At 44.4% G+C, this 27626-nt stretch overlaps 1 protein-coding gene across 2 annotated transcripts in view; it reads left to right on the top strand.

The window, feature by feature from the left end:
• The window catches only part of Atp7b (ATPase copper transporting beta), a 67658-nt gene that overhangs the window by 31985 nt on the left and 8047 nt on the right, over positions 1–27626 (top strand). For both annotated transcript variants that reach the window (XM_008847356.3, XM_029570561.1), the window contains exons 3-15: positions 1978–2235; positions 3742–3905; positions 7179–7340; positions 9415–9491; positions 11423–11597; positions 13300–13533; positions 14213–14304; positions 18068–18195; positions 18302–18456; positions 18890–19024; positions 22244–22438; positions 24438–24620; positions 25639–25792. In XM_008847356.3, coding sequence (XP_008845578.1) covers positions 1978–2235; positions 3742–3905; positions 7179–7340; positions 9415–9491; positions 11423–11597; positions 13300–13533; positions 14213–14304; positions 18068–18195; positions 18302–18456; positions 18890–19024; positions 22244–22438; positions 24438–24620; positions 25639–25792 — 2112 coding nt within the window. The remainder of the gene's footprint in view (positions 1–1977; positions 2236–3741; positions 3906–7178; positions 7341–9414; positions 9492–11422; positions 11598–13299; positions 13534–14212; positions 14305–18067; positions 18196–18301; positions 18457–18889; positions 19025–22243; positions 22439–24437; positions 24621–25638; positions 25793–27626) is intronic.

The raw sequence follows: 27626 nt of genomic DNA, 5'->3' as shown, positions 1-27626 counted from the left end.
AACTAATTCAACATCTTTTAAGACCAGAAAGGCACTTACTCTTCAGATTTTTGAGAAAAGAAAAGGAAAAAGACAACAGGGTACTGGCACATGGACAGACAGAAAAGATCAGGAGACATAATGGAGCCTAGAGACAAGTCCATTCATGTGTGATCTTCCAGTTCATGTCACTGGAACCCTGGGGAAAAGGTGGTTGTCTTTTCAGACTTTGGAGGAGGATCATAACTGAGAAAAAATTAACTTTGACCATTACCTTATACTCCATATAAGAAATATTTGAAGTGTATTATAGACTTGAATATGAAGGTTTATTAAAACTTCTAGAGGGACTAGGAAGTTGGCTTAGAAGGAAAAGTGAATACTGCACAAGTATGAGGACTGGAGTTCGGATTCCCCAGCACCCAGATAAAATCTCAAAGCCCACCTGTAATCCCAGCATTATAGAGACAGTAGATCCCCGGAGCAGGCTGGCTAGACAGACTAGCTAGATCAGCGAGCTCTAGGCCCAGTGAGAGATTCTGCTTCAGTAAATAAAGTGGAGAAAGATCAAAGAAGGCCCCCGATGTTAACCTCTGTCCTCCACATGCATGTGCACCCACACATACATGTGCACCCATATACCCACATGCATATACACATATACCCCTCTCCCCACACACTCTAGAGCTTCTAGAAGAAAATGGTATGAATATTTTTGCCAAGTTGAGGTAGACTCTATTAAAAGAAGTATTTTTTAATAAAGATTGGCATACTGGAGCTTATTAATTTAAGAAATTTGTTTACCAAAGACTTCATTAGAAGGGTAAAAACACAAACACAGCTGGAAGGAGATATTTGCAATCCATGTAACTGACAAAGGTGTCATATTTAGAATATAGAGAACTGAACAAACAAGAAAAAGGCAAACAACTTACTAAGGTGTAATTCTTGTGGGGAGGGACATACCTCTGCTAACAAGAATGAGGTATTGGTCAAAGGTACAGGTGTTAAACAGGAGTTAAAGAGGCCCTTTTTGCAGTGTGCTCCATTACTAAGAGACTCCTCTTTTTCTTTTTTCTTTTCTTTTCTTTTTTTTTTTTTTTTTGGTCTTTTCTTGAGACAGGGTTTCCCTGTAGTCACAGCTAGCCTGGATTCACTATGGAGACCAGGCTGGCCTTGAACTCAGAGAAATCTGCCTGCCTGCTTCTGCCTCCTGAGTGCTGAGGTTAAAGGTGTGCGCCACCACACCCAGCTTTTTTTTGAAACATTTGAGAACTTTATTTTTTTTTACATTTTAATGATCATATATTCATTGTATAAAATGATGGATTTCATGCTATTTTCATTTAAGTGTGTTGTATACTTTGATCTTATTTGCCTTTCCTCAACACTTTTACCCCCTGTACCCCACTGTTCCTCTTCCCTTCTCAGATACTCTTTACTTTCATGTCTTGCTGGTTTTTGTTTTTCTGAGAAGTTTGAGCAGGTTCTCATGTAGCACAGGCTTTCCTCCAACTCAGTATGTAGCCAGGGATGACCTTGAACTCCTGATTCTCCTGCCTCCACCTCTGAAGGCTTGGGATTATAGAGGTGTACCACCATGCCAGGCTTTCACATCATATATTTTTTTTAAAATGTAGATTCACATGAGACACATTAATCTCTTGTAGGTCATTTCTTCATCTATAAAATGAGATAATTGTATTTACCATATAGGATTGTTTTAAGAACAAAAAGAAGTCTCACATGAAGTGCTTAGCAGAGTGTCTGGTGGTTACTGCATTGTTCCTTTTACTGTCACCACCGTTTATTTATTCACAACAGTCCTTGAAGCGCTAGCATGTTTTCATGGGTCTGTAATTGTGTGCCACTCCATGAGACTCCAGCCCCATATCACCTCTCCAGAAACTTTACTCTGAATATTGTCAGGCTTGAACTGTGGTTTTGAAAAGCAAGTTTACTTTTGGTCTTCTAATTATGTCTCATATTTTATTATAGAAAATGTCTCCACCAACCATGTCAGAAACCTCAGCACTGAGAATCCTGTGCCACAAACTAAGGGTGATACCCAAGTATCTGTGCCAGAAATGGCTACCCACACGAGATGGCTCCCCCCAAACCATGATCCTGGCTACTCGTCAGATACTCCACCATCCATGGGAACAGCAGCACCACAGAAGTGCTTTTTACAGATCAAAGGCATGACCTGTGCATCCTGTGTGTCTAACATAGAAAGGAATCTTCAGAAAGATGCTGGTAAGAGGTCTGCAGCCAATGTTGAACTTGGGACTGCTGCGTGTGGAGTCTCCATTGACAATCTGGCAGCAAGCTCATCACATGCTAGTGTAGATGTTTGTCCTTGTGAAACTGGTATTCTGTCCTTGAAGAAGCATTTAGTTTAAGATAAAGTGTATCTCTGAGTAAGTGAAAATCAAAAGGTCATGGTACAGTCTATGGAAAAATTACTCACTTAGCTTTTCCTAGTATTATTCCATATCCCTCCATTCTATCAACACTATTCTATAAAATGAATAACTAGCATGCACTTAGTAAGAATTTCTACTTTCAAATATCCTATCCTATTGTCCCCATAACCTATAAATTTGTGTGGATATGCTGACCACATTTTCAGTAGAGCTTCTTAAACCTGAAACTGCAATAAAAATCCTGTCTGTTTTTGTTTGGAAATGCTTTGATCCTGATCCTACCCTCACCACTAGAGTAAACTCCCCTTCCTAGTGATTTCATGAGACTTTCTGCTCTGATTCCCTGACCCTTCATCAACCTTAAGTTAGGATATCAGATTTTTCCCAGCCTCTCATTCACCATGCTTTAAAGCTCTGGAGCTCCAGGATCACTGTTCTAAACTGAGGTGTGTTACAGTTTATATCTAGGGTTATTTTAAGGATTAAAAGAAGTCACATGCAAAGTACTTAGCCAAGTGCCTGGTAGTATCAACATCACCATTTGCCCACCAGAACATCTTTGAAGCGCTGGCATATTTACTATCCATGGACTGACTGATCATGAAATTAATATATCTCATAATGCTTATGTTTCTGCACCTTACTTCTCATTTTTATCTCTTAGGGTATATTTTCTAAAGCATATCATTTTCATTTACTTGAATGTGACTTAAACTAACACAATAGTATTAGCCAGATTGTCTGCAGGGTTTTTTTTTTTTTTTTCACTTTTGAAAGTCATTAGAAACTAGAGGTAAAATAATTTTTGGAAATTTCTTAATTTTTCCTTTGTTTGTCAGTGTCTAGAAAGAAAGTATGCCCTTTCTATAACGGTGGTTGATCACTGCAACTGCATCCTTTGTTTTGAAGTACATGCAACATGGGCCTTCCAATGTCTTGACATCTTCAAGGGTTGGGTAGACATGTGGAACCTTAGATCAACTGAATCAGAATCTCTCACCTAACCAGGTCCTCAGATGGCTCATATGCCTATTAGTGTTTGAGAAGCATTGTTCTAGAATAGTGGCTGTCTAACTGGACTGTAAAGTAGAATCACTTGAAAAGCTTTTAAGAAATGACATCTGGCACCTACCCTGGGAGATACTAAACTGCCCAATCTGAGTTAGGATCCAGGCATCGAGGTTGGTTGTGGCTTCCCAAGTGATGCTCATACATAGCCAACTTCAAGAGCCAGTGCGCTAGACACTTCTTAGTGAGACAGTTTTCTCTGTTAATCCATATTAACATTACTCAGCTGCCTTGCCCAGAGATCACAGCTATGACCTGATGGTTTCAGGTATTGTTTCTGTGTTGGTTGCCTTGATGTCGGGAAAGGCAGAGGTCAAGTATAATCCAGAGGTCATCCAGCCGCCCAGAATAGCTCAGCTCATCCAGGACCTGGGCTTTGAAGCAACAGTCGTGGAGGACAACGCAGGCTCTGAAGGTGACATTGAACTAATTGTAAGTACACTTGTTGTCCCCTAGAGGGTGCAGGCTGCGGATGGTGTTAGGGATGTTTCTGACAGGGGCTGTCCTTATGACCAGTAAATTTCATCCATCTTGGATAGACCCATTTGTTGCTAGGAGATATACTTTGTTTTGTTTGACCTGTTCAGTTTGTGAAGGAAAATCAGGTGTGTCAAAGAGACAGAGGAGGCCTTCCCACTAGATACATTTAGAGTCAAGAGGGATAGATGGTGAGACATAAGAGTTTGGATGAGAGGAGGCACAAATGGTCGACTGTGTTAAGAATGGTAAACTGGAAAAACAACGTGGCCTGGTCACTAAGTCTAAAGAGAGGCTCAGGTACCTACAGGTATCTCTAGACAGACAACTGAGTCCTTGGAGTAGTGAGCTCCATTCAATGATGTATCAAGGACTGGAGCCTAGTATGCATGAGACCCTGAATGAAACAAAGCACAAAGCTCTCAAGCACTTTTAGGTACATCAGTACCTAGATGTTGAGTGACCCAAGTGTCACAGAGCAATAAGAGGTGGATTCATTAAGCAGTGGTTGTCCCACAGTGGTTTTTCTGTCTACTATTATAGCTGCAGGTCAACAAGTCATTGAAAACAATAGGTATTTTGTATTTGCTGTATACGCTGTTCAAAAGCACATTTGTACAAAATGTGTGTAAACAAAGGGAAATGTAGAAGAAACCCCCAAAGAATTGAGTAATACCATTTTACTGAGGTAAGTGGATCCTTTGCTTCCTTGTTTGGTCACTGCCATTAGTGTTAAGTCAATGTTTGAAGAAAGTGCAGACGTGAGGCACATTAAGCTCCTGATAAGTGGTATTCTCAGTAGAGCTTACCCTTTGCTCTGGTTCTGGGGGCTCTCTGTGTGCCGAGGGACAGAGTTAATACTTACTGGCTAGAGCTGGCATCACAAATCAGGGGAGGAACCCCATGCGGACCTAACCTCTAGGTCTGCATGTAAATACCTTGGCCTCACTGCAATTACTGCATAGAAAACCTCAATCAAGAGACAGTTGGAGAGCTGGGGAACTGGCTCAGTGAATAATACTGCACTTGCCATGCAGGCATGAGGACCTGAGTTCAGATCCCCAACATCAAATAGCTGGAGGGGCATGGTGGCCTGCCTGTAATCTCAGGAAATAGAGCTGAGATCTCTGTGGTTAGCCAGACTAGCTGAATGGTCAAGCTCCGGATTCAATTAGAGACTCAGCTTCAGTAAGCAAAATGGAGATCAATCGAGGAAAACACCTGACATCAATCCGTGGCCTACACACACACACACACACACACACACACACACACACACAATGCAAACATACACATGTGAAAGACTTGGAAACAGTGGAAACATTCTTTTAAACAGTATGCTTCATTGCAGTGTTCTTTTTTCAATATATATTTTTTATTGATTTTTTTTTTTTTTTTGGTCTTTTTGAGATAGAGTCTCCCTGTAGCCCCCGCTGGCCTGGAACTCACTATGTAGACCAGGCTGCCCTTGAACTCACAGAGATCTGCCTGCCTCTGCCTCCCAAGTGCTGGGATTAAAGGCATGCACCACTACGCCTGGCTTTTTTTAATTGAATTTTTATGCATTTCATATAGTACATCTTAATCGGGCTGGGCGTAGTGGTGCACATTCTGTCAGAAGAGTGGCCATCTGATTTGTGTCATCCATATTCCAGCAGTGGCTCATCACACTTCAAACCCTTTTTCAAGGGCACAGGACACACAACATGGTATGGCAGAGGGGCCATAGGAGCCAGCTTCAATTCTTGCCCTGTTGCTGCGAAGACTTTCATTAAACTAGTCTCCAAACACTTGCCTCACAGTGCAGAACACAGTGGCTCAGAGCAGATCCTCGAGCCAAACTCTCTTGGTATGGGGCTTCAGCTCTGCTCCTCCCTGGTGCAAAACTTTGCACAAGTTACTAAGGCTGTCAAGCCTGCAGTTTCCAGGCCTCCTTCCCAGGACTGGTGAGAACAGTGTAGTAACTAAGATAGAGCCAGGCATTTTGCAAGAGTGTAATAAAAGTATTGTTATTGTTGCAAAAATGAAAGAGAGCTTATAACTCCATTGAAATATTGGTAAATTTGTTAAATTTGTTGGTGCAGTCAGCACTACCAGCAGGTGAGCTCCTGCTGCCTGATGGTCCTCTCTTGTCTTGTCTTATTCTTGGGTACCATGCTGAGTTGAAAGTGTTCTGGTAGCAGGTGAACTCCCTTCTAGTCTCCTAATTCCAAATGGATCTCTCTTTGGGCATTTAGTCTGTAATTCTGCTGTCAACTTGGAAGTGTAGTTCTAGGTATATTGTCCTGGTGCTCACCCCGCAACCACCCAAAGTGGCTTTGTATCACCTGCTAGCTTAGCAACACTTTCCAGCTGAATGCTCAAGAGCCGCCAGTGCTTCAGACTCCCCTTCTCTTTCTTGCATATCCTGTGCCCTGCCAGGCCTGGCTGCTGCTGGCTGCCTGAACACTGTGTACTACCCTGCCTTTAGCCTTTCCCTCTGTTCCCCTTACCATTTTCTGTTAACATCCTCTTGAGCACTCAGCTGAAAAGTGTTGCTAAGCCAGTAGTTGATGCAAAGCCACTGAGGGGTGATGAGCACCAGGATGATGTGCCTAGAACTCCATTTCCAAGTTGACAGCAGAATTATGGAATAAATGCCCAAAGAGAGAACCATTTGGAGTCAGAGAACTGGAAGGGAGTTCACCTCACATTCTACCCCTTCCACCAGACATTTTCTAAACCCGTTCGCCTCTTGAGAATGTGGCATTGACATTTTCTCCATTGGAGCCAGCAGGGCACTGGAGTGGAGGATCCTAATAGACACGGCAGACTAGACCCCAGTAACACTTGGAATTGTAGACTTTCAGTTCAGAGGGTTTTGCAAATGTGCATATCTGTATACTTGATACACAATGATTCCTGCAGTGTTGCTAGGGAGAAAACGCAATGCAGAGTGATTTCCAAAAGCCCATCCTTCAGAGAGCCGAAAGCCAAACCTTGGTCTGTGGCCACTGGCTTAGTGGTTGCCATTGAATGTACTAGAATTGGGGAAAAGCCACTGAAGCCACTGGGGGACTGTTATGGACAGAATCTTGCACATGGGTCTAGGAGTAGGAGTCCAGAGCCTTGGGAAGGAAGGCACTGTGGAGGGGGCAGGTGGCTTCCTGTCCCTAAGTCCCCTGAGGTACCTTTGAAAGGCTCCTCTCAGGCCTGGGCTTATGGGCTTTTCATCTTCCTGTCTTGCAGATCACAGGGATGACCTGCGCTTCCTGTGTTCACAACATAGAGTCCAAGCTCACCAGGACGAATGGCATTACTTATGCTTCTGTGGCCCTCGCCACCAGCAAAGCCCACGTGAAGTTTGATCCTGAAATCATAGGCCCACGTGATATTGTAAAGATTATTGAGGTAATTCCTTCACAAAAAATTTATATCCACTTTTACAAAGCAGTTATATATTATCATTGAAGAAAAACAAATTTAGTTAAGCTGGAATAAGTAAGAAAATCATCTGTTAATTTTTCCAAGAAGAATACGTCAGTAAGTTAAATTAATCCAAGAAGGTGAGTAAATATCCGAGTAGAGATCAGTGAGCAAGTAAGAAAGAGACAAGGCAGGGCTGGCAAGATGGCTCAGTGGGTAATGGTACTTGCTGTGCAAGGCTGACATCCTGAGTTCAGTCCCTGGAACCCATTGCAGAGGGAGAGAACTGACTCCTAAAAGTCGTACTCTGACCTCCACACGTGCACTGTGGCACACGTGTGCTCACATACACTAAATTAAAAAAAAATTAAAGAAAGAGATGAAAAGAAAAGACATTTTTAATTTCAGATATTCCATGAAATTCAGCGTCAATATTGACAAGATACTTAGTATGGAGAGTTAAATTGCCCAATTGCAGCATTAAAATATTATTTATGTCCATACCAGGTATCTACAGACTCAGGGAATGCTGGCACTGGACAATTAATGTCACATTTTCCTCCATGCCAAGCCTGTCTTGTGTTAGGAGGATTTGGTTACCTTTGCTCTAGAAAATCAGAAGTTTCATGTCTGGCCTGCCTTCTGCTCCCTCTGCTTTCCACAGTGTGTACCAGACTATACAAGAATGGGCATTGGTGGTGATTGGGTTAAACAATCAAAACTAAATAAGACTAACTTGTAACAGCTAGTGTTAAGGATTAATTAAACTTAACAAGACTGCCTGCAATGAAATGTCTTATGGCAGGCTTAATGCCGTGTTATCCTTAATTTTCTCTTCCTTGTGCATGTGTGTTTAAAGACAAAGATCCTTTGTTGTTGGTCCAGCAGAGGTTTATGCCATGGAACTGCTGCTACTGTTTTGACATGGGGAGGCCATCTTCACAGCAGCTTCATCAAACGAGGGCAGAGCTGTAGAACTCACTGATACCCAGCTCACAAGGGGCAAGATGACAACTCAAACCCAGATCTGATTCTGCTATACCCCAAATCTTAGAGAATAGTGGCCACATACCACCTGTGAGGCTGAGGAGTCACAATGGTGCTATACATAGAAAGGAGGGGCCAAGGTGGGGCCTTCAAACATATCTCACCTACCCTCCACCTGCCTCCACCCAGCTCACCAGACTTGATGAAACCTCCTGGACTTCTGTCCTTATTGGGGGAATATTAGAATGTTGCCTGGCTGCCATGCTTGCAATTTGGGGGCATCTTTTCCTAATATGATTAGACTGGAGTTAGCTGTGAAAGTATTTGTCTTTTATTGTCTTTAATACTTTTTCTCCCACCACAGCTTTTCTTTTTTGAAAGTCTCAGCACCAGCATTCTGGGGCGCCCTCCCTATTGTGCTATCAAGAAGTTGTCTGAGAGTTTTCCCTGTGTATATTCATAAGGTACAGCAGAGACTTAATGTTCAGATCAAGGTGGTGGCAGAAGTGCTTGATGTGATCATGAAGAAAGCACAAGGTTGAGGTGTAGCTTCTCAGGCCATCATGGAAGCCACTTCAAGTAGTGAGGCCCTGAGTGCAGCTCAGTGGGAAGTTGGCTGGCCTGGGATCCTAGAGATCTGAGCTCTGCATCTATCTCTTTGGCAAAGGACTTGGCCTCTCTGACCTTCGCTATCTTTTTACGTGGATGAAGATACCAGACCATAAGGCATTTGGAATTCCTTGACACAAGAATCTTCTGAAGTCAACTGGTCAGCTTTTGGGACCTAGTTATATTAGTTTCACAATGCCAGCTGCTTTTACCTACAATAGAGATAGGAATGACCATTCAGTGCCATCTCCTCAGGGTGGTGCAGTCTCTCAGCATAGACAGTGCTGAACCTCTGAACAGGGTTTGGCAGCCATCATGGATGAAAAAGTCATGAGAGGAAAATCTTAGTCTCCAGAAGCACTTTGAGATTTTTATTTCCAGAACTGGAAAAGCTTTTTACCGATATATATATTTTAACCAGTACCTTCCCCCTTGTTTCTCACCCCTCTCTTTTAATCACAAGGAAATTGGCTTTCATGCTTCTCTGGCCCAGAGAAATCCCAACGCTCATCACTTGGACCACAAGATGGAAATAAAGCAGTAGGTAGAACACAGAAGCTAAGCGGTAACCCTGTTTCAATCTGTCTTCCTCTTCTCACTGACTCTGTGGCTCATGCAGATGCCTTCATGCTTAGCTGTGGCCCTGCCACCTCAACTTCCCATACATAGTGCCTTCTTCCTGGGTTAGTTACCTTTACTTTTGTAATGTCAGTAGCTGAAACAGTCCTATCTGTAGAAGTTTCTGGATGATGGCAGCATCTGTGTCTGCATTGCTTAGGATGGTAGACACCAGTCAGGTGGCTAGTTAACACTTGAAATGCAGCTAGTATGTGTATAGAATTAAGTTGTTTCACTAATCCTTTTGGCTGTGTAGACCAGGCTGGCCTCTATCTCATAGAGATCCGCCACTGTCTGCCTTCTGAATGCTAGGATTAAAGGCCTTGCCTTCACTAATCTTGATTAATATAAATAGCCACCTGAGGCTGGTTGCTAGCAGACTGGCAGTGCTTAAGCTTGGACAGAGGGAGGCAAAGGTTAACTTGCCTCCCTTCCTTCCTTCCTTCCTTCCTTCCTTCCTTCCTTCCTTCCTTCCTTCCTTTTTTCTTTTTTGCATAGGAGTATATTGCCTGTGTGCATGTAAGTGCATCCATGTCGTGCAATACCCATGAAGGTCAGAAGAGGCCTTTGGATTCCCCTGGAACTGGAGTTACAGATGGTTGTTAGCTGCTATGTGGGTGCTGGGAATAGAACCCGGGTCCTCTGCAAGAGCAGCCAGTGCTCTTAACCACTGAGCCATCTCTCCAACCTGGCTTTTTCTTTTATAGTCTCTTCAGACTTTATTTGCATGAGTTCTAGAAGTAGGATCTGAAAACGGTCATCATGACTAAGTGGGAAGAAAGTGGCCAGTCAGGAGTGGGAGTATAGATAATGACAGAGTACATGTTTAGCATGCATTAAGGCTCTAGAGGCTCCCCAGCACCAAAAGGAAAAGGAAAAAGGAAGCAGATGACTCATACATGTTTCAGATGGTCACTTAGTCTTTGAATACACTTGAAGGTTGCTGTTGTATACAAGACAGTGCCTAGGGTGGCCCCTGGTCTGGGCAGGAAGGAGTGAGTGGGCTGTGACAGCAGCTGCTTAGGTAGATTCTGGAAGGTCTAGGAAGCAGAGGACTCAGGATTTTCAACTCAGAGAAGACGTGGAAGTGTGTTAGGCTGAAGGAGTTGGTGGGGAGTGATGCCTGCAGTTTGGTTCAGTCAGTGTGCCTGTGACTGGCAGGTGAAGGTCTAGAAAGTCAGTGGGTCTGCCTCTGCATGGCCTTGGACAGCAGCCTGAGACCTCAGGGCCATAGGCTTAGGACTGTAGGCCTGTAGGCTCTGCTTAACATGTGCAAACTTAGAGGTGCCTTCAATAAAGGTTCCGTGCTGCCTGTTTGAAATCTCATGCATGTTGTAGCTCACATGAAGCCACAGCTGTCACCTGTGACCCTTGGTTTCAGATTCTTTGCTCCTTGACTGCCTTACTATTATTATACTCTTGTTTTAAATTGTTTAAAAATTGGATGTGTAAAATAAACATACTGAAAAAATACTCTTTTCATCTGTTTCTTGCTTTGAAGGAGGGGATCTGTATAAGATTGCAAAAATATAAGCAGCTATAGACTAAGGATGATAATCTCTTTGGGACTATATTTTCAGCTTCTGAGTTTCACTGTATGTTGATGGTCACACATCAGCTTGTATAAAGGCAGAATGGAGCTCAAACATCTCCCACATGTCCTTATAGCAGTGTTTGGCTCTTTAGATGGTTCTTGATGGCAGTATCAGGCAGTGTCACTTTTGTCTTAGCACTTGGTATTCTGTCCCAGACAAGGGAAAAAAGCAAGTCTTAAATGAAGCCCTCAAGAATGGATCTGCCCATCAAGTGCCAAGTGGTTCCAGTGTGTCCATATTGCCACTTTTGCCTTCCAGGTGGAAGAAATCTTTCCTGTGTAGCCTGGTGTTTGGCATCCCTGTCATGGGCTTGATGATCTACATGTTAATCCTCAGCAATGAGCCCCACGAGACTATGGTCCTGGACCACAACATCATTCCAGGACTGTCCATTCTAAATCTCATCTTTTTCATCTTGTGTTCCTTCGTCCAAGTATGTATTAGAAAACCGGGCAAACCTCTACTCTCCATGCCCACACATGGCCAGTGGATCTTTGCTCTTAGGCTGCCACAGCCCTTTGGGTTGGTATTTTATTACAGTGGCAACATGGTGCTTCATTACAACTTTGCTGCCCTACCTCCAGGTAGTTACTACTGTTATTTCTGTCTTATGACCAGCAGAGAGGGACAGGATGGGGGATGGCTGCCAATGTGGGAACTAAGAGGGCCTGGTTTCACTGTCCATTTCACAGTTGATTGCAGGTGATGGAAACTCCCTAGAAGAATCCCCTCCCCTTGCAAGACTGGGGAAATTGGTGAACCCAGCTGTCACTGGTGTGTGTGTGTGTGTGTGTGTGTGTGTGTGTGTGTGTGCGTGCGTGCTAGGGATGGACCCAAGGACCTCATGCATGTGAGGCAGGTGTGCCATTGCTCAATCACAACCTCAAGCTCTCACTGATTTGCTTGTTGTTTTAGTTTACCTTTGTTGTTAGAAGCATCAGCTGACTGTCCCCCAGCTCATGCTTCCTTTGATCTATTCTGAAAGGCAAAGATGTGCTCTTTTGTCTTTGGATACATTTTTGTTTGGCCTGATGGAACATCTATTGTGACATTAAGGACCCAGCCATGTACCTGGTGGAGAATGTCTCCACATACATTTTGGCATATAAAGCTAAAGTCCTAATTTAAAAATAGAATGCTAGGACTATTTAGGGGCAACTGTTTGTAAGCTGAATTTTTTTTTTGTATTTTTTTTTTAATGTGCTTTGCACTTATTCCAAGTAATTCCAGCCATACTGAAGTATTAGGAACAAAGGAAAAGAGACTCTAACTGATGTCTAACTGATGACACCCTCTTCTAGCCTGGTCCTGTTCCCTACCTTTGCTGCAGTGTCATCAGGAGTGAGGCATGTATCACCCCCAGTTCTCATCTGTCTAGAGCAAATACCTAAGTGCGCATATCAAAGTGTGTGTGCATGTTTACATAACAAATATTGGCACAGATGTTTGTTAATGGACGTAGGATCATAGGAGAACACTGGTGGATTGATGGATGCTGGCTTTTTTTTTTTTTTTTTTTTTGTATCCTGGACATCTTTTATGTCAGTGGTTTATATAGTTCCTTCTCTTTAGAGACTGCATAGGATTGTTCACATTATAAGTGAACCATTTTTTACCATTTTCCTATAATGAACCTTTACATGGTATGCTCTGTGTTTTTATTTTTTTAATAATTTATTTTATTTTATGTGTTTGAGTGTATTGCCTGTATGCATGTTAAGTACACCCATGTTGTGCAGTGCCCATGAGGCCAGAAGAGGGCATCAGATCTCTGGAACTGGAGTTATAGATGGTTGTTAGCCACCATGTGGGTGCTGGGAGCCGAACCTGGGTTCTCTGCAAGAGCAGCTAGTGCTCTTAACCACTGAGCCATCTCCTCAGCCTGCCCTGTGGTTTTAAAGTCTCACATGCTCTTGCTCATCCATTTCTGTGGCCAGCAGTATTGTGAACCAGAAAGTGTGGTTCATCAGAGTCTAAGGCAGAGTGTGTGTCATCAATATCAAATAACACTGAGAACAGAGTGATGTCAGATATGTGCATGAACTGGAGTATTCCTCATCTCAAGGGGCCCAGGATCTAAGTTGCTATGGAGCTATGCCCTGCTTGTCACAGTCTACTGCCTCCTTGTCTTCCAGTTCCTTGGTGGGTGGTACTTCTACGTTCAGGCCTACAAGTCTTTGAGACACAAGTCGGCCAACATGGACGTGCTCATCGTACTGGCCACAACCATTGCCTATGCCTACTCCCTGGTCATCTTGGTAGTCGCCATTGCTGAGAGGGCTGAGAAGAGCCCCGTGACATTCTTTGACACACCCCCTATGCTCTTCGTATTCATCGCTTTGGGGCGGTGGCTGGAACACGTGGCAAAGGTAGCTACAGCTTCGGTTAAGAAAAGAACTATTCCTTCAGTAATCTAAGTCTCAGTCCATCTGCACCACATGTTGAGAACTATTCATTACACACACTACAGAGAAAGACTTAACAGAAATCTGAACCCTCTGTGTAATTAGGGACTGCAGTCACTAATCTCCCAGTTGGTTGCTCCTTTTGAAATCCCAGCTAATCTGCCTAATTAGCAAAACCTTTGTTCAGGTTACTGTATAATGGGAAGAACTCTGAACTTTATGCCAGAACCCACATAGTCTCTTAATGACCTATGCCTATGTGCCTAACAGAGTGTAGGGCTCTAATGTAGAAATCCACACCTCCACTTCAGGGTCAGTGATGTTTAACACCCTTCATTGAATCTAGCATTGTAATGGATCCTATAAGAGAGTGGGAAGGAACTTGAGACCAAGAGAAATGCCATTGGGCAGATTGGAAATTGTTTTCATTTGAAATGGAATTCCAAGGTCTGCTTTGGCAGTACTGGGCTCTATTGTTGTTTGTGGTGCTAGTGTGCATGGCTGCCTCAGTGACACCCTGTGATGTGGCTGCAAGGCTACATGGCTGCTGTCTTTCACACCAGCCACCTCTGACACCATGCTTGTGAGTGTCACCCTTGGTTTGGACAGTCAGATCTCATTTTACATTCTGGTTATTTCCTAGAGCAAGACTTCAGAAGCCCTTGCAAAACTCATGTCACTCCAAGCCACAGAAGCTACAGTCGTGACCCTTGGTGAGGACAACTTAATCATCAGGTGGGTTATGTTCATCAGTAGAGCTTGGGATCCTTTTATATGTCCTGTGTAGTGTACAGCAAGTGTCTATCATGTAATGACATCCCAGTAGATCCTGTGAGAATAGTCAAGGTCCACTAAATAAACCAGGCATTTAAGAAAAACAAACCAGAGTTGGAGGTGCATGTGAATGTTAGATGACAGATGAGATGTGGATAAGGGTATTCCATGAACTAGAAGTAAAGCTAATGATGGTTGAGAAAGACTGTTGTGAGGAAGGAGTCTGCACTGGTCCCTCCTCGTAAGAGAGATCTGGAGGATTCAAGCCAGCAGAGAAAAGGCTCTCTCTTGTTTCATTCTCCCTTGTAAGGTTGTCTGATACAAAAATAATTATTCTTTATCATTTTTTATTATTTATTGTTTATCATTTATCATTATTGCTAGATGCCAGGCCTGGTGGTGATGCAGGCCTGCAATCCAAGCTCTCAGGAGGCTGAGGCAAGAAGATCAAAAGTTCAAGCCAGAAGTCATTCTGGGCTTCATAGCAAGACCTGTTCTCAAAGAAAACAAAACACAACCAGGATCACATCATTACTGTTAGAAAGTTACATATTTACTGCTAATCACCACTATTCTTTACCAAAAATATATTACATTTATGTATATATGTACGTGGGGTGTACACATGCTGTGGGACAAGTGTAGAGGTCAGAGGACAACTTGTGGGGGTTGGTTCTATCTTTCTGATGTGGGTCCCAAGGATTAAACTCAGGTCATCAGGTTTGGTTCCCACTGAGCCATCTTACTGGCCCTGTTACCACTATTCTCATCTCTTTATTCTTAATCAAGCATCACCCCCATGATGGAGGACTGTACAAGGAATGGACTATCATTACTATTATTTTACAAATGAGGAAACTGAGGTTTAGAGAGATTGAGCAGCTGGTCACACAGTAGTTAAGTAATGGAATTACAGTATAACCCAGGCTGTTAAACCAACACAGTTAGAGCATTTTTAATATGCAAATTTCAAAAATAAGCCTGTGCTTCCACAGTAGTCTGTTTTATATTCTTGGGAGTTGTTTCAGGCCTTTTTTTTTTTTTTTTTTTTTTTTTTTTAATGTGTATGAATGCATTGCCTGCATGTAGGTAAGTGCACTTGTGTTGTGCAATGCCTGCAGAGGTCAGAAGAGAGTGTCAGATCCCTGGAACTGGAGTTACGGACAGTTGGTAGCTGCCGTGTGGGTGCTGGGAATTGAACCTGGGTCCTCTGCAAGAACAGCCAGTTCTCTTAACTGCTGAGACATCTTTCTAGCCCCTCAGGCCTTCTTTATATCCCTGAAGTCTCTGTCTCCTACTTCCCTTAGCCTATGATCTCGCTGACTTAACTGAAGCAGAAGCTTGGGTGGGGGCTTTTCTCTACCAGTTACCCTTCTCCTGGGCATCACACCCCTGTGCACTAGGGCTGCTGCCTCTGGAACCTCTGACTGGGAGCTTCTCTCAGATGGTCCTTGCCATCCCTTCCAGTGTTTATATCTTTGCGGATCCTCTCCATCCATCATGATGAGACATAGTCTTTCTGTACCCCTCTCCTACTGCTCTCTCCCACTTGGGCCCCAGTTGCCAGCACTATTGTCTATAGCCATGTCCTCTGCAGACCAGCAGCATACTAGGTCTCTGCTGGGCTGGTGCAGCACAAGTTTGCAGGAAGCACTCTACCCACTGAGCCATCTCCTAGCCCACCATTCCAATTTTCATTAAGAAGAATCTAAAACTCATGTAAGTAACCTGCCCAGAGTCCATGGCACGAAGGTGGCACATCTGGGATTGCTCCCCTGGAGGCACAGAGCCAGCCTCTGAGCCATCATATCATACTGTCTTCTAGTTGGGGGATCCCTCAACAAGGAGACTCCAAGTGGTGAGCACAGCATTTCTGGGTTCCCACCTGTCGTGGGCAGCTTCTGTGACTCTGTCTGCCATGGCTTCTTTTTTGCATCTTACAAATTAATGGCATGGAAGTTTCCAAGAAGTGGAAATGCTCCTGGGGGACGTTTCACTCACCTTGCCTCTATCTCCTTTGTTAGTCTCTGCTTTTCAGCCACTATAGTTACTTGGAGCTTCACCTTGATATGAACTCAAAGGGATGGTGTCTTACCTGGAGCCACTGGTATGCCTAGTGTGGGCTACATTACCATAATTAGTGGAATTCTTTTCCAAGGATTCTGATGAGTTTTTAAAATATATATATATTTTGTTTATTATTTCTATGTGTATGAGTGTATTGTTTGCATGTATGTGAGTGCACCTGTGTTGTGCAATGCCATGGAGGTCAGAGAGGGCTTCGGATTCCCTTAGAACCGGAGTTATGGACGGTTCATAGCCGCCATGCGGGTGCTGGGAATTGAACAGGGGTCCTCTGCAAGAGCAGTCAGTGCTCTTAACCGCTGAGCCATCTCTTCAGCCCCTGTGATGCATTTTTTTTTGTCTTTGCACACATTGTGAGCCTGACTACTGCCATCACAGAAGACCAGAGTTCATCCTGCTTTGCCTCAGATGGGAACATACTCAGATCACACCTACTAAGACTGCTGTCATGCAGTTCAAGAGTCATTCCTACCTGTTCTCCTGACAGGATGCTCTCCTGGGCCACAGCTGCTCCCTCTGCTCCCTGGATTGCAGTAGTGCAGTCTCCTGTTTGAGGAGCTGACCACGATCTAACATGCTAGATGCTAGTCCCTTCTACCTCCTGTGAGGGCATCCTACCTCTGGGCCCCTGCTTGGGTGGACAAGCCCTTGGTACCTCCTGAAAGCCACTAGCGTGTCCTGTGTTAGCTGGCTCTTTTCAGTGAGGTTTGGGTCCCTCTGGCAAAGCTCCTATCCTTTCTCTTTATGCCAAGTCTTGCATGTTGAGGCTTTTATATGCCTGTCTAGCCCATTGTGTCCTCCCTTGTTTCTTCTGCAGTACAATGTCCTTTGTGGGCCTTCTTCACTCTTCTTAACAATGTTACAGACTGTCACTAGAACACACTACTCTGCTAGATCCCTAGCAGCAGCCATATGGAGCCTGTTATCAGACTGGCCTCCAGACTGCAAGATTGAGCTGCTGAGGAGAGTTTTCTCTCTGTGGCTTACTGGGCTCATGGCCTGCCTGTCCTCCTCTTATATCTCTTCTCCCCTCCAGATACCTCCTGTATCCCCCAGGGCCACCACACAACTCCCTGCCTAAGCCTCAGCTACCTCTGTGCTTTTCTTCCCTTGCCTATACACCCAGCCTCCAGCCTCTTAGGTCTTCTTCCTCCATTTCCAGAGCCATCAGCAGTGTTCCTCCACTGCCCTCTGCTTATTCAGGCCACTTCGTCACTCCCCTGAGTTGCTGTCCTTTCCCTGTATTAGATGATTGCTTCTTGCCTGCCTCCTTCTAAATACGTTTCCACATTTAATCCAGTGGCCTTTCTAAAGGTACCAGTCTTCATTGTTGTGTAGTGCAATCTTTCAGCAACTCCCCACCATCTTAGAATAAAGTCTGTAGCCCTTGGTATGGCAGTGGGACTCTGGTGTCAGCCTTGTACTCTCTTTTGAGCTCAGCTCCTATCCATTACTCAGTATGAAGCAAGTCTAATGATCCCTTGCCCTCTATGAGGTTTGGTACCAGTACCCTCGGATGCCAAATATCCCCAAGAAAATGTGTGCATTTTCTTGGATACAGAGAGCAGGCTAACTATGTAAGTCTAGAACCCATCTGATGATAGGCCAACGGGCGTTACCTGAGTGGCATCTGTTGCAGAGAAGAGCAAGTGCCCATGGAGCTGGTGCAACGTGGTGATATCATCAAGGTTGTCCCCGGGGGCAAGTTCCCGGTGGATGGGAAAGTCCTAGAAGGCAATACCATGGCGGATGAATCTCTTATCACAGGTTAGGTGGCTTGTTTCCTGTTCTCTTTGGTGGGTGTCGTGGTAGCCACCAGACCATGTGACACTGGGTGGGCTGACTTATTGACTGACTGTTGTCTTTCTTCTAGGAGAGGCCATGCCTGTCACTAAGAAACCTGGGAGCATAGTAATCGCTGGCTCTATAAATGCTCATGGCTCCGTGCTCATTAAAGCCACCCATGTGGGCAATGATACTACTTTGGCTCAGATTGTGAAGTTGGTAGAGGAGGCCCAGATGTCAAAGGTAATGAAGAAACAAAAAAACCCCTGTGAAATCCCTTCTTTGAGAAACGATCTCAAGGGAGATTTAACTCAGTAGGTAGATGGCTAGCCTAGCACCCCACAAGCCCTGGGTTCAATCCCTAGCAATGCCTAAAATGGGGTGGTAGAGACACACAGTCCTAAACCCAGCCAATCTGGAGTCAGAAGCTTGGGGATCAGGACTTCAAGTATGTGTTTGTCCTAAGCAGCTCAAGGCCTACCTGGGCTACCTTATGCCCTGTCTCAAAACACAAAAAGAATTGGAGAAATGATCTCAAAGGCCCATAACACCAGTAGTTCATTATTGAGTAGAAACTGAGTTATAAACATAGTAATGGAGAGAGCTTGGACCCAACCCTCATTCTTCCCTGTCTTTGAAAGTTGTAATATCCTGTGGTCTTGTTTTATTTTTACAGGCACCCATTCAGCAGCTGGCTGATCGGTTTAGTGGCTATTTTGTCCCATTTATCATCATCATTTCAACCTTGACGTTGGTGGTATGGATTGTCATCGGTTTTGTCGATTTTGGTATTGTTCAGAAATACTTTCCTGTAAGTTCAGTGCCACAGAGCAGTGTGGTTGTTGTGCTTTAACTAATTTATTGCCGTTAACCCTATTCTCTTGTGCCTTAGATTTACTGGGCTTTAATTATCCATTATATTTTATTTGTTTCCTTCACTTATTAGCAACAACTTTAAGTCAGGGTAGGATAATCAGTGTACTTATGCAGGTTTCTATTAAAGATGCTGGCTGGTGGCTGATGGTTGGGGATGTAGAGTGCTTGCCTCCTGTGTGAAAAACCTTGGGCTCTCTCCGTGGTGCTACATACCTATACCCACAAAAATGCCCTTTGATTTCTACTCAGATGATTTTCATGACATCGATTGGCTTTCAGTTGGAATGCCGCAATTATTTACAACATGGACTATTGACCATTTCTGAGATCACAAGACATATACTATAGAAAAATTAATCATAATTTCAATGGCATGACACTCTTCTAGATCTCAGGAAAAATGCCACCTATATCCATCAATACCAGTTCCACTATCCCACCTTCCTAAGCAATAATACTTTGCAGTTACTGAAAGGCTGAAACCATTATAGGCAAAGCTTTTGATAATTAACTTTTTATTTAACAGCAGAGCAGTGGGATATACATTTTCTAATGTTAAAAACTAGATGAAGAACAGTATCTTAGGAAATACTGTTTTTTCAAACTTCTGAAATCAACAGAAAATACAGTATATCCTCAAAAAAATGTATCTGCTTAAAAAGAGAAATGATTCTCGAGGGCACTCACAGGGTCTGAAGACATTGTGGTTTTCATGAATGGGGCACTATATCTAGTACCTGGAGCCAGGACACTCATCGGGCAGGAGCAGAACAGAGGCTGAGTGGAGCATTATTTTGCCTTGTCTCATGTCAATGCTTATTTTACCTTAGAATCAGAATAAAGAACTAAAGATAGAGTTGATGCTTTATTTTAAAAACACTTCTGCCCATAGATGTAGGCATATCAGATATGGGGCATGCCATTTCCTAAGATGTAATTTTCTCCCTCAATTTTTTGAACTAGAAAAACATCTAGTTCAGTACTTGGTGACATCTAAAAGGACCTTGGTGCTTTGAAGAGTAACCTGTGAATGCATCCCTAGAATCTGCTGCATCCCTAGAGTCTACTGGTGGCCCCTTCCCAGTACCTGGCTGCCTAAGGCTTCTGCTTTGGGGGAGAGCATCTCACCAGCATGTGGCCATGGGAGGTTGAAGTTTGTGGTTTTCTGCTGTTCCAGACTTTGCCATCTTACTTTGGTTCTTTTTTTTTTTTTTTATCTGCAAAATCAGAGCGGATGCTGGCGACTGAGGTACTGCATGTTCCTTTCAGATACTGTCATCGCTCTGCACTACAAATGTCTTTTATAGGGAGGGGTTCATGTTAACTTCCAGAAGTATCACCAAGATTGCCAGGTGCCATTTTGATAAGAATGACTGTTTTAAAAAAATTATAGCATCATGCCAGGTGTGGTGGCATGCACCTTTAATCCCAGCCCTCAGGAGGCAGAGGGAGGTGGATCTCTGTGAGACTGAGGCCACCCTGGTTCACATTGTGACTTACAGGTAGGCTGTGACTAGGGAGACCCTGTCAAAAAACAACCAACAAAGAAACTGCCCCCCCATTACATCATCTATATCTCTAAAAATCACATCTTTTTTAAAGCAGTACACCATTTTACCTGAATACAACTCTTTCTATTAAAATTAAGTGAATCTTACGATGTACCTTATTTTAGAATTAGGCCATTTAAAATTAAAGTAAGTGTACATGAATAAAGTGTAGAAGTTGTGATTTGTGTTCTCAATTCAGAAAACATATTTTTATTGTAATTAAATTAATATAGTGGCTCTTGGCATGATAGCCCATGCCTACACCCATTTTGAAAATACATGGGAGCTGGAGAGATTGGCTCAGCAGTTAAGAGTAATGGCTGTTCTTGCAGAGGACCTAGAGTTGGTTCCCAGCACCCACATGGCAGCTAACAACCATCTTTAACTCCAGTTCCAGGGGGATCCAACACCCTTTTCTGTCTTCCACAGGCATTGCACAACACAGGTGCACTTACATACATGCAGGCATAACACTCATACACAAAAAATAAAAATAAAATAAATTTTATTGGATCTCTGTGAGACTGAGGCCAGTCTGGTCTACATAGTGAGTTCTAGGCCAACTGTGGCTAAGGGAGACCTGTCTCAAAAAGACCAAAATAATAACAATAAATGATAAAGTAAAATGAATTTTAAAAAGAAAATACAGCAAGATGATTGCAGATCCCAGACAGCAATTGATAATTCCAGTGTATGCCACCACACTGTACAGTAGACCTATGTGTTGTTTGGGCTTACAAAGAAAGCGGCAATGAAAAATACACAAAAGAAAAAAAACAATGTGGCACCAAGTCCCGTTTCTAGAAGCAACCCTAGTTTTACCCTTTGCCGAACATCTTTCTGCTTTAATAGATTGGGCAGAAGTGAACTGCATGAATAAAATCATAGCACTTTTCCTTAGTACCTGATTTTAGCTCATGCTGCTTCTGGTGTCTTCCACATCAACACCTATATATTATGACCGTTGCCTTCTGCTCCATCATGCCTGTAACTTAATTCACTAATTCCCTCTTGGTTTTTCCTGGGTTCTGCTATTGCAGAAAGGAAACACAGTGATAAATATCCTTCTATCTTTTCCTACTTGTGTGATTATCATCTTAAGATAGATATTTTGGAAAGCTATTATTCTCAAAGCTTTCTTATAATAATGAAGACAAAAATACTGATAATGTGATAGTTGTAATTTAGCTGCCTCTCCTGTGCCAGTGTTGTTCTGTGTATATGTTTGTGTTTGTATGTATATTGCCTCATTCAGTCTTCCAACTACCTGTGAGGGGTTTTCATCTCCATTTTGTATCTGGGCAAACTAAGGCAGAGGAAGATGATGTTAGCAGCAGAGCTGAGATAGGAGCCACGTGGCCCAACTCCCAGGTTTCTGCTCTGGCCTCCGTCAGGTTCTTGCATGACTCTGTTCCTGTCCCTTTTTGCCTCTCTAAGGAGCTGTAGGATGAAGTTAGGAACTAGGAAGTAGGGCAGTGAAGTGGACTCTGATCTGGAAGCAGCACAGAATATGCAGGTCACTGCAGTCTCAGATCCCACTGCCCACTGTGTTGTCACATGAGATTCCTTCCTGAATTCTCCACCTGCTGCCTCTCTCCCTGCAGAACCCCAACAAGCACATCTCGAAGACGGAGGTCATCATTCGCTTTGCCTTCCAGACGTCTATCACCGTGCTGTGCATCGCCTGCCCCTGCTCCCTGGGGCTTGCCACGCCCACAGCAGTGATGGTGGGCACTGGGGTGGCTGCTCAGCATGGTATCCTCATCAAAGGGGGCAAGCCCCTAGAGATGGCACACAAGGTGGGCTCTCACCAGGACCTCACTGATCTTTGTGGGGACTTGGCTAGCAGTTTTTACAAAGTCCTTATGAAAATAGTGTTTGTTTACTATTTCTTGTTAAAAGAAAAACCTGAGGGCAACAGTGTTAATCACTGGACTAGGAAGCCAAGACTGCCTGGGAGTAACAGCAGAACAGCAGCAGTTAGCGGTCACACAAGCCACTGCTTTATAATTGTTCACTGACTCTCTCTCTCATGGTAGGTGTGCTTTATTCCCATCTTACAGATGAGGAGACTGGAGCAGAAGGAGGTTAGGTAACCTGTCTAAAAGCTGTTCAGGAGAGAGCTCGCAGCTCACATGTATGGGATTAGCACAGGGTACTGCCACCTTGGAGTGGAAGTGAGTCGCAGTGTGCCTTAAGACTTCTCCTTTAAGCCAGGAGTTGTGGTCACACCCATAGTTCCAGACCTCAGGAGGCTGAAGTACAAGGATCATGAGTTGAAGTTTTACCTAAGCTACTTAGTGAAAACCTATTTCAAAAAGAAATAGGTTTGCCCAGCACACCACCCTTTACCTCCAGACTCCTATTCATTTATCTAGAATTTACCACACACTTACTTGAAGATGGGACTTGCAAGTCCTGGTGTTGGTCATGCTTCCTAGTTTCTAAGGAATTTATAGCACAGTGGGCAGGACAGGTATGTAATGGGTCAATCACAAGTACTGAGTACTATGAGCATAGTGCCATGAGGACTGTGACAGGGCCTGTCCTGTGCAGGAGTGCCTGGGTAGTGTGGTGGCTGGGAAAGCTGAACCGGAGACTGAATAATTGAACAAGAGCTAGCCAAAGTGATAGTAGGGGAGTCACAACAGTGGGACAGTAGGTGAAGAAGACCTGGACAGGCCATGTGGCTGCGTTGTAGCATGAGCCCCACAGCTCTAGGCTACACTTTTCCTTGCCATTCTATCCCTAGCATCCATTATGAGACCCAACACACTGAAACGCTCAGAGACGTTTTATTAAATAAACAAATCAGCAACTAGAAAAATATCAAAGAGAAAGATTATGAGAATGAGATGGGGAGGGAAGGAGGAAGGAACTAAGGGAGGGAGGGAAAGATAATCAGTTGAGTCTGGTTATGAAGGCCTAGAAGGATCACATGGTAGAGTAGGGTGCTTCTCTGTGGGCCACTCAGTTATATACTGGGAAGGTCAGTCTGATCACATAGGACGGACTATGGGAGACAGGGATCTTTGGAGGGAGGATATCAGTTGACAGTGTCAAAGACAGGCCACCTCTGACCTTTGGAATCCAAACATTGTATCTACTGCTTGTTACTTGGGGAAGACTGTGTTTTTGGATCATGGACTGAATAGAGCGACCTCTTGCCCTTGAATAGGGCTTGGCTGCACATACAGCCCAGGGCTGCACTCTCAGAAGTAGGGACTCTGGCTTAGCCATACAAGTGCAGGTGTATAGAGTGGCAGACGTAGGGTCTGAGCCCAGACTTGAGGGACTGGGACAAAGCTACCATCAACCACATGGGATGGCTTTATAATGGGCTGAGGTCCCTTGTTATTATCTCAGGAGAGCTTTTTTTCTCTCTGGAACTCAGAGTATAAGGACAGTCTAGGCAGGCTCTTGCACTTAGGCAAGAGAAAACAATGGCTGGGCTCAGAGGACAGGAGCCAGGGGACAGGAAGACTTCTGAACCAGACTTCTGACACGGTGTGAGAACTCTGTAGTCCACATCATGACCTGGAGACCATGTCACACCATCTCCTCTACAGCCAAAAGAATTTCTCACTGTACTATATGGCACAGTGGGGCAGTGTAGACTGGCAGATGGTAATGGTTTCTTGTTGGTAACAGTTGTTGTCTACATGGATCAGGCTGAGGAGTAGGAGGGTAACAATCATTCCCTGCCTAAAACAGGTTGGGTGAAGCTTTGCCTCAAGACATGGAGACTGTGAAAGTGCTACCCATGATATGTCACCGACATGTGGTTGTTTTTGGCAGATAAAAACTGTGATGTTTGACAAAACTGGCACAATTACCCATGGGGTCCCCAGAGTCATGCGGTTCCTGCTGCTCGTGGACATGGCTGCGCTACCCCTCAGGAAGGTTCTGGCTGTGGTGGGCACTGCAGAGGCCAGCAGCGAGCACCCCTTGGGTGTGGCAGTCACCAAATACTGCAAAGAGGTACATAGACCTCACTCAGCCTGGGCATTGTGTAGGCTTCCCTCTTCAGCTTTGTCCCCCACGCCTTGCCACATACCCGCTTGCCTGTGTGCCCTGGAGGAGACCTTCACTTGTGGTAGACAGGGCTCTGGGTGGCCCTGTCATAGTTATTTGTAAAACAAGTGGGTGACACCAAGCTCAGGCCCCAAAAAGTGAAATACAACCTCTGCCTTCTAAGAACCTAAAGTCTGGGGCAGGAAAGATGGGTACCGTGTGAGTTCCTTTATGAGGGTATGCAAACATTCAGTGGGCTCACCTGGAAAGGAGCTGATGGGTTAGCCAAAATGTGAAGATTTGGGGTACAGTTTAGAGAAGCACCGCACCCCTTCTTCTGCCCTCAGAGCAGACTCTGTTTATGTTGAATACAAAGGCAGCGGAGTGGGCCAGGGGACTGTGCTGACTGTTTAAGTGGCCTGAGCAACGTTATTGATGTAGAGGGGTGCTGAGGGTACCTTGAAGAAACACTGACAGGATGTTGGAGAAACTTCATTTTGTGCTTGACCCTTACAGGGAGTCAGTATACTACTGTTCCACATCTGTTTGCTGAGTCAGGAAGAGGAACAGCACTCTCCTGCTGTCTGCTGACTTCTACCACTTCCTGCTCCCTTCCCCAGGGTCTCACACATGTCTTGTAGCCTCAGAATAGCTTTGCCACCCACTACTTAATTTAGTCCATTGTTCTAATGAAATTACCTTCAGCATAGAAATGCCTGTGTGGTCTGAAGTGAATTTCCTCTTCTGTCTATAGCTGTTGTCATGAGGCATCTACCCAGGAAGGATTTAGCTATTTAACCTGATTTAGTTTAACAACTACTGCTGAGTCCAAAGGGAGAAAAGCATGCACTGTGCTGATAGTTGATTTCCTAACTTTTGCCTTCAGTCCCACCTTCCTTCCCTCTTCCTCTCACTGCCCTTATCCTGTGGCCCCTGTCCTGTCCTCTCCAGTTTTGATCCCTTCCTTGCTCTCCTACTTTCACAGGAACTTGGAACGGAAACCTTGGGTTACTGCACAGATTTCCAGGCAGTGCCAGGCTGTGGAATTGGCTGTAAAGTTAGCAGCGTGGAAAGCATCCTGGCCCACAGTGGGCGGACTAGTCACCCGCAGGGAGTTGGCAACCTTCCTGCAGGAACAGGTATTCCTCACCTTCCTTCCTCACCCTCCTTCCTGCTGGGTCTGTTGATCTAACTTGGGAGAAAGTGGAGGTGAGCCAAACCATAGAGTTCCATGTCAGATCTCCCTGTGGACGTTGTTCCATGCCTACCCACCCCAGGAAAGCCTGCTGTTTCTCTTATATGCTTCGATAAATCTCAAATTTTGTTGTTTGTGTGTGTGAGAAGGGTTTTGCTGTCCAACTTTGAGTCCAGCTTGTGGACTCGATCAACACTACCACCTCTACCTTCTCAGTAGCTGGTACTGTGTGTGTGCTACCATCCCTGGCTTGATGTCTCAAAAGTTTGGTAACGGGCCAAACTGACATATGACTTAGACTCATACTATATTGCTTCTCTGATCCATAATTTTGAGTTTCCTCTTTCTTACCTGTATTAGTTACTTCTCTGATGCTGTGATAAAACACTGTGACCATGGCAACTTATAGAAGGAAGAGTTTATTTGGCTTGCAGTTCAGAGGTTTAGAATCCATAATGGTGGGAGAAGCATAGTGGCAGAGGTGGCCAGAGCAGAAAGCAGAGTGATCCCATCTTGAAGCAGGCACAGGAAGCAGAGAGCAACTGGAACCCCTGAAGAATTTTCAAAGCCTTCCCCCAGTGGTGTGCTTCCTCCCACAAGCCCACACCTTCTAAGACTTCCTAAAACAGGGCCACCAACTGGGGACAAAAACGTAGAGCCTGTGGGGGACATTCTCATTCAAACCACCACATTACCCCCAATTGATTTTCCTTCTCATAAGCAATGGAATTGACTTTCACTTGTTTTTCTTGTTTTCTTCCCATATGGGTAAACTCTGATTAATGTGTAGTACTTTCAGAACTGATAGGAAGTAAAGGAAATAGAAGGAAATGGTCCACCCCAGCCAAGAAGGGACACTGCCCAGTGGCAGATGCCTATTTCATTTCACTTTTTTTAAAGATAAGGTTCCACTATGTAACCCAGGCTGGCCTTGAACTTGAGATTCTCCTGCCTCAACCTGATGAATGCTAGGGTTACAGGCATGCACCACTGCACCCTGCCTTGCCTGCCTACCTGCCCTCTTTTCCTCCTCCCTCTCCCTTCCTCTTTCTTTACTTTGTGTGTGTACATGTGTGTGGGTATGTATACCTGTGTGCACACATGCAGAGGCCAGGAGAAGATGTCAGGTGTCCTATGCTATCATTCTCCACCTTATCTCTTTGAGGATCTCTCACTAAACCTGAAGCTCACCATTTTTTGGCTAGGCTGGCTGGCCTGGAAGCCCCAGTGATCTTCCTATCTCTGTTCCCTCTCCTTGTGCTAGGGTTACAGGCATGCTCAGGTGACCAGACTTGTCTGAGTGCTGGGGATCCAAACTCAGGTTCTGAAACCTGGGTGGCAAGCCCTTTTAGCCACAGAGCCATCTCCATAGCCCGCCTTTCTTTGTCTAAGGACACTTCTTTAGCCATTGCCTTAAACTGGTGGAGAGCATCTAGAACCCAAAATGACCTGTATCTAGTGGTTTTTCTTAAATGTACTGTTAGCTAAATCTTGATATTTAGGTGATATTATTAAATGTCACCTGCTGCCTTTTAATAATTTAGAGCCCTAAGGTAACTTTTCCATTAGAGCATCCAAGAATTGGGCAGTGCTCATCAGGGATCTGTCTCTTAGAAGATAACAGGTGAAAAGCCCACCTGCCCTTTCTGAAGGCATGATTTCAAAATATATAGAGGCAAGGAGTGGTGCAAATGCCTATGATCCCCCAGCATTTGGGAGGTGGAGGCAGGAGATCAGGAGTTCAAGGCCAGCCTGGCCTGTATAAGACCCATAAGACG

The sequence above is a fragment of the Nannospalax galili genome, unplaced genomic scaffold (genome assembly GCF_000622305.1).
Source record: "Nannospalax galili isolate Female #2095 unplaced genomic scaffold, S.galili_v1.0 scaffold1252, whole genome shotgun sequence".
Taxonomy (NCBI): Eukaryota; Metazoa; Chordata; class Mammalia; order Rodentia; family Spalacidae; genus Nannospalax; species Nannospalax galili.
Note: the sequence above shows the minus strand (reverse complement) of the source record. Positions and strands in the feature narration are given on the sequence as shown.